We start from the raw sequence: 5,699 nt of genomic DNA, 5'->3' as shown, positions 1-5,699 counted from the left end.
CCTACAGTTCTACAGTGAAGCCCTGCTGCTAGAGTATGCAGTTTAGCATTGTCTTGGTAAAAGATGCAAATAAAACAACATCATCTGGGTGGGTCCATATATTGCTCTACCTGTACATAGTTTTCAGCATCGATTGGGGAAAGCACTAATTGTGTGGGACAGTGCTGAGAGTTGTCCATATCTAACTTAACAATTAAAACGGCATATCTTACTGAATTGTTTTTTAACACATAAATAGGGATATCTGGTCACTCTGATAGCATCAGAGATGCAGGTTTTTTGGAAGGTTGATAAGCTGGATGGTGACTCGTTGCTTCAGTTTAGATTTGGCGTCCATGTTTTCCAAAATGAATTTTATTATTATTTTTTCCACCTGATCAGTTTTCCAGTTTGCCTCAGTCCATTTTAAAGAGGCTTTGGCCCAGAAAAAGTGGTGGTGTTCTGGATGTTCAAATATGGGTACTTCTTTGTACAGAAGACCTTTAACCTGCATTTGTGGATGGCATGGAGAACTGTGTTCACAGACACTGAGTTCTTGAAGGATTCCTGAGCCCATGCAGTGATTTCCATGACAGAATCATGGCTTTTTAATGCAGTTCTGTCTGAGCACCTGAAGGTCACAGACATCCAACACTGATTTTTGAACTTGTCCATTGCCTACATAGATTTCTCCATATTCTCAGAGCCCTTTGATGATATTAAATGATGTAATTGTAAATGATGAGCTAGTAAAAGTCTTCACTCTTCCTCTCTAAGATGCTTTTTTTAAAATACCCAATAATACTGGGTATTACACTAGGTAGTACTGACCTGCTAACAGTTAACCTAATTAGCTGTGAAATGTTCCTTCTACTTCACTTACTTTTTCAGCCTTGTGTCCCAACTTTCTTCAGATGTGTTAGTAATGTGTTAGTTTAAACAGTTGTTTCATATTTTACAGTGAATAAAATTTGGTTTATGAGATATACGAATCATTGCATTTGTTTTAATTTACATCATAAACAGTGATCTTGTAATTTCTAACAATTCTTTTGTACTCCAGGTCAACAATGCCAACAGTTAAGATCTAGTGGTAAACCACCTCTTAGCCTCATTAGCAGCAGTATTTAAGATTTTATGGCCACCTGCTGGACATGAAGAGAAACCTATGTAGATTTACCACTTTTCATTTCTCCCACTGACATAGCTTGTTAAGAAAAAGCATAGCTAGAAGGCACTGCCTTTTGTGAGTAACTTTCATTTCAAAGAATAAGTCAATACACAATGAAACATTTTGTTGTTGCAGCTCCTTTAAGTAGTCATTTGTTGAGATTTAAAAACGACATAAATACACATTGAGCTGTAAAAATGCAGTATTGATTTAAGCCAGGCAGACAAACATTGTCTCTTCAATCTCTCAACATAAGACAGTACTCAGGGATCTGATTCATGACAGCGTCACTGAATTTATTTAAGCATTTTCCCCCTACAGTTGAGAAACTGGGCTTACATTTCCCTCCAAGTTCTGAAACCAGCAGAGAAAATCATTTAAGTCAATCTATACTCATTTATCAGCCCCTTTTAATATGATGCTCCTATGAAGAACGACTTACAGTAAACAGCATTCATGAATTCATTATGTGCAGTATCACCCTCTCCATTTCGATATATTTAAATAGATTTATTCAAAACATGTTTGCTTTTGTTCTCGTCAAACTGAAAACTGTTTAGAGGGAACCAACTTGAACTCCAAACAATCAGAAGAGTTTTACACCACCGCAGGGTTGTAAAATTTTATTTGGACAAATCTGTACATGGAGGTTTTGGCCTTCAGTGTGTTCACATATATAAGCAGAATGGGGACACAGACAGTTAGCTCACTGAAGATCAATCGAAGTGCTATTACTCAAAACTGGACAGGAAGTTCAGTACAATCTGCTTCAGTTTAGCATCTGATGCTTCTGAGATCTTGCCGTCAGCCCTGAAACGAAAAACGGATGAGGTCAGATTGAACAATTTTGGTTTTTAAAGGCTCAAACATACAGATTTGTTTTTCTTCTCACTTGATGTTGGAAAGCAGGTCCTGGTGCTGGCTCAAAATGTGTTGCAAGAAAGCCTTCTCGAATTTTGTGATCTTGCTCGGCTCCATCTTGTCCAGGTGACCCCTGACACCAGCATAGATGACTGCTACCTGCTCCTCAATGGCCATGGGAGCTGGAAGAACCATTAAAGACAGTTAGTTGCACTGTACAATACCCTGAGGATTTCTAGAGAAATAAAAATAATAATAGTAACTCACAGTACTGGCCCTGCTTCAGCAGTTCAGTGAGTCTGACACCCCTGTTAAGGAGCTGCTGGGTGGCAGCATCCAAGTCAGAGCCGAACTGGGCGAAGGCAGCCACCTCACGGTACTGGGCCAACTCCAGCTTCATGGTACCAGCCACCTATCAAGTTAGGAAAATATGAAATGAGAGAGAACCTAAGATTTTAGCCCTGCGGCTGAATTATATGCAATTCTTATTCTTGAATACATTTAAAAAGGAGGTCAGCCAGATGTTACCTGCTTCATGGCTCTAGTCTGGGCAGCAGAGCCTACTCTGGACACAGACAGACCCACATTGATAGCTGGGCGGATACCCTTGTAGAACAGCTCAGTCTCCAGGAAGATCTAAAAGGGGGGGGGGGAAACGACATGGAGAAGTCAGAGGTGCAATACAAAACATGAACAGATAAACATCAGCTCTGAACACTTTTCAAACAAACCTGTCCGTCTGTGATGGAAATGACGTTGGTGGGGATGTAGGCGGACACGTCACCGGCCTGAGTCTCAATGACAGGCAGGGCGGTGAGGGAGCCACCACCGAAGTTGTCGTTCATCTTGGCAGCTCTCTCCAGCAGACGGGAGTGCAGGTAGAACACGTCACCTGGGTAGGCCTCACGACCAGGGGGACGGCGGAGCAGCAGGGACATCTGACGGTAGGCAACAGCCTGTGGGAGAAAGAAAATTATTCAATTTGAGAATAATAGTGACATTTGCACAACATGCTAAATTTTAGTGATGAATAAAGTTTGCAAACCCTCACCTGTTTGGACAGATCATCATAGATGATCAGGGCATGCTTGCCGTTGTCTCTGAAGTACTCTCCCATGGAGCAGCCAGAGTATGGAGCCAGGTACTGCAGCGGAGCAGCATCAGAGGCAGTGGCAGAGACCACGATTGTGTACTTCATGGCATCGGCATCAGTCAGCCTCTTCACCAGCTGAGCCACAGTAGACCTCTTCTGTCCAATGGCAACATAGATGCAGTACAGCTTCTTCTTCTCATCAGTTCCGTCATTGAAGCGTTTCTGGTTGATGATTGTGTCGATGGCAATGGCAGTTTTGCTGGAATGTGGAATATTGAACTTAAAAAAAAAATTCCACTCATCTATAGCTCTCCTATCAAGACCAAACCACTGTTAAAACCCATCTGTGATGATAATTACCCAGTCTGTCTGTCACCAATGATCAGCTCACGCTGGCCTCTGCCAATGGGCACCAGACTGTCCACAGCCTTGATTCCAGTCTGCATGGGCTCCCTCACAGAGATACGGGGGATGATACCTGGGGCCTTCAGACCCACACGCCTACGGACCTTGGAGCCCAAAGGACCCTGAGAGAGTGAGAGAGAATGTCAATTTAAGGCAAACTTCAACATCAAAATGGTTGCAAGTACTATAATGGTGGGAAATAAAAGTCATGTTGCGATGACTGCCATTTAATTACTGAACTAGTCATGAATAGGTAGAAAAACAAAAAGAACCAAACAAACAAAAAAAAAACCCCAAAAAAACAAAAACAACAGGCAAGATTTCGTCACTGGTCCAAATAACTCATGTGGATGCTTACTAATGAGAGACATGGTCATTTATGAAAACTTAAACTGGCAATTTTGCTGATTAATAGGTAATCTAGCTGCTCTACAAGATAATGTCTGGTGATGAGTTCTTTAAAAAGGCCCTAGTTAATCAACTTGAATGTCACAATCCAAAACAAAAAAATATTTTTTAAAGGTTTTTAAATTACCTTCCCATCGATGGCATTTCCCAGAGCATCCACTACACGGCCAAGCAGCTCCTCTCCCACAGGAACATCCACAATGGCACCGGTCCTCTTCACGATGTCGCCCTCCTTGATCAGCTTGTCATTACCGAACACCACAACACCAACGTTGTCAGGCTCCAAGTTCAGAGACATGCCCTGGAGGATAATAAATATGGTTTCTTGAAAAAAACATAACATCACTGAATTGAAACTGTTAGCATTTTTTAGTTTCACAATTTTGTTCAACAAGACAAACCCACGGTGCGCTCCTCTTTAACCATTTTTATATATAAAAGATATGCAGGTTGGAGAGAAACCTTGTGCCTTTGGACTTACTTTCAGGCCAGAGGAAAATTCCACCATCTCTTCTGCCTGGACATTCCTCAGTCCATACACTCTGGCAATACCGTCACCAATAGACAGCACACGCCCTGTCTCCTCCAGGTCTGCAGAGGTGTCAGCTCCCAGGATCTTCTCCTCCAGGATGGAGGACACCTCGGCTGTGCCTGTGAAAGACAAAATGTCAAAAAATAAATACAACTGGATGTTAAAATGACTGGAAAAGCTTTCCCCAATAATCTATTGAAACACTTAGAAGTAGAGGAACAGTTGAGAAACCTAATTGTTTTATGCTGCAAAAAGGATAAATTGTTACCTCAATGTGCTTTTACCAAAAAAAACAAAAAAAAAACAAAACAAAAACAAAGAATGAAAATATGCATGGTTTAAATTTCTAAATGACATAATTAGAATGAAGAGTTATGTGGGTCTCAAACACTGATGATGCCTTTTCTAAGATAAGGTGTTCTTAGACGTACACACAGGGATTACACAGCAGTTTCACCGGCATAGCAGAACCAATTATTTGAATAAGTCGCCTTTATGAGATGCCCTGCATTGTACAGGATGAAGTTTCTGGTCTGTTGTTTTTGACTTTCTCACCTGTCTTCTGCAGCCATGGTCTGTGTGTGTGGAGGTGGTTGACCCCAACGCAGGCGGCCGGAATAGTCTTTGACACCTGGATTCAATAACAAGCACTTAATTAAAAGTTGAGCGCAAATGAAAGTTAAGAGACATTTAAATAAGGATTACAACTGCGCTTCTTGCAGTGAGGCAAATGTAAGTTTGTGCAGCGGAGAGGAGTTGCGCTGTCAGGCTTTCTGACCTTCAAAGCGTGGCTGAATGAGCTGTTAGCTGACAGCTAGCATTAGCTTGAGTGCTACATTTAGTGCTACAGGACGAAATCAGTCACTTCACAAGGGCAACATTAAAAAACACGATTAAACATCCAATTTCAAGACTTTTAGCATCGATTATTAACTAGGACTTATTAGAAGGGTATTCGTAAGCCGGTGACAGGTTAGCTAGCGGCCTGCGGCATTAACGTTACCCTTCACGCCCATAAATGCTCGCACGGATATTAAATAAACTTACTGCAATATTCTTAATAAATGCAACTTGCTTGATTAAAGTACTTACGAATCCAGCCCTTCTAGGCAGGGTTCTGGCCAAAGCTGCTGCAACTCTAACGGATAGCATTTTCTCGGGTTGCTAATGACCTGTCCTCAAATGTTAGCAGCTCCGACCTGCCTGTGAGTGAATGTAATGGCTGAATGAACGCTTCTTCTATTAATGCG

General features: G+C 41.7%; 1 protein-coding gene across 1 annotated transcript; it reads right to left on the bottom strand.

Moving 5' to 3' along the window:
* Positions 1-1,758: 1,758 nt before the first annotated feature.
* Positions 1,759-5,699, bottom strand: LOC102208352 (ATP synthase subunit alpha, mitochondrial-like). The gene is made up of 11 exons (XM_005741753.2): positions 5,542-5,699; positions 5,005-5,080; positions 4,399-4,568; positions 4,045-4,218; positions 3,465-3,631; positions 3,063-3,363; positions 2,743-2,967; positions 2,540-2,647; positions 2,279-2,423; positions 2,043-2,193; positions 1,759-1,960 (listed from the first exon to the last, which is right to left on the bottom strand). Exons 1-11 carry the CDS (start codon positions 5,599-5,601, stop codon positions 1,882-1,884), a joined length of 1,656 nt encoding a protein of 551 aa, XP_005741810.1. The 5' UTR covers positions 5,602-5,699; the 3' UTR covers positions 1,759-1,881.

Source organism: Pundamilia nyererei, unplaced genomic scaffold, assembly GCF_000239375.1.
Source record: "Pundamilia nyererei isolate P.nyererei 1_Seehausen unplaced genomic scaffold, PunNye1.0 scaffold00113, whole genome shotgun sequence".
In the NCBI taxonomy this organism is placed as follows: Eukaryota; Metazoa; Chordata; class Actinopteri; order Cichliformes; family Cichlidae; genus Pundamilia; species Pundamilia nyererei.
The sequence above is the reverse complement of the archived record's forward strand: the minus strand, read 5'-3'. Positions and strand labels throughout refer to the sequence as shown.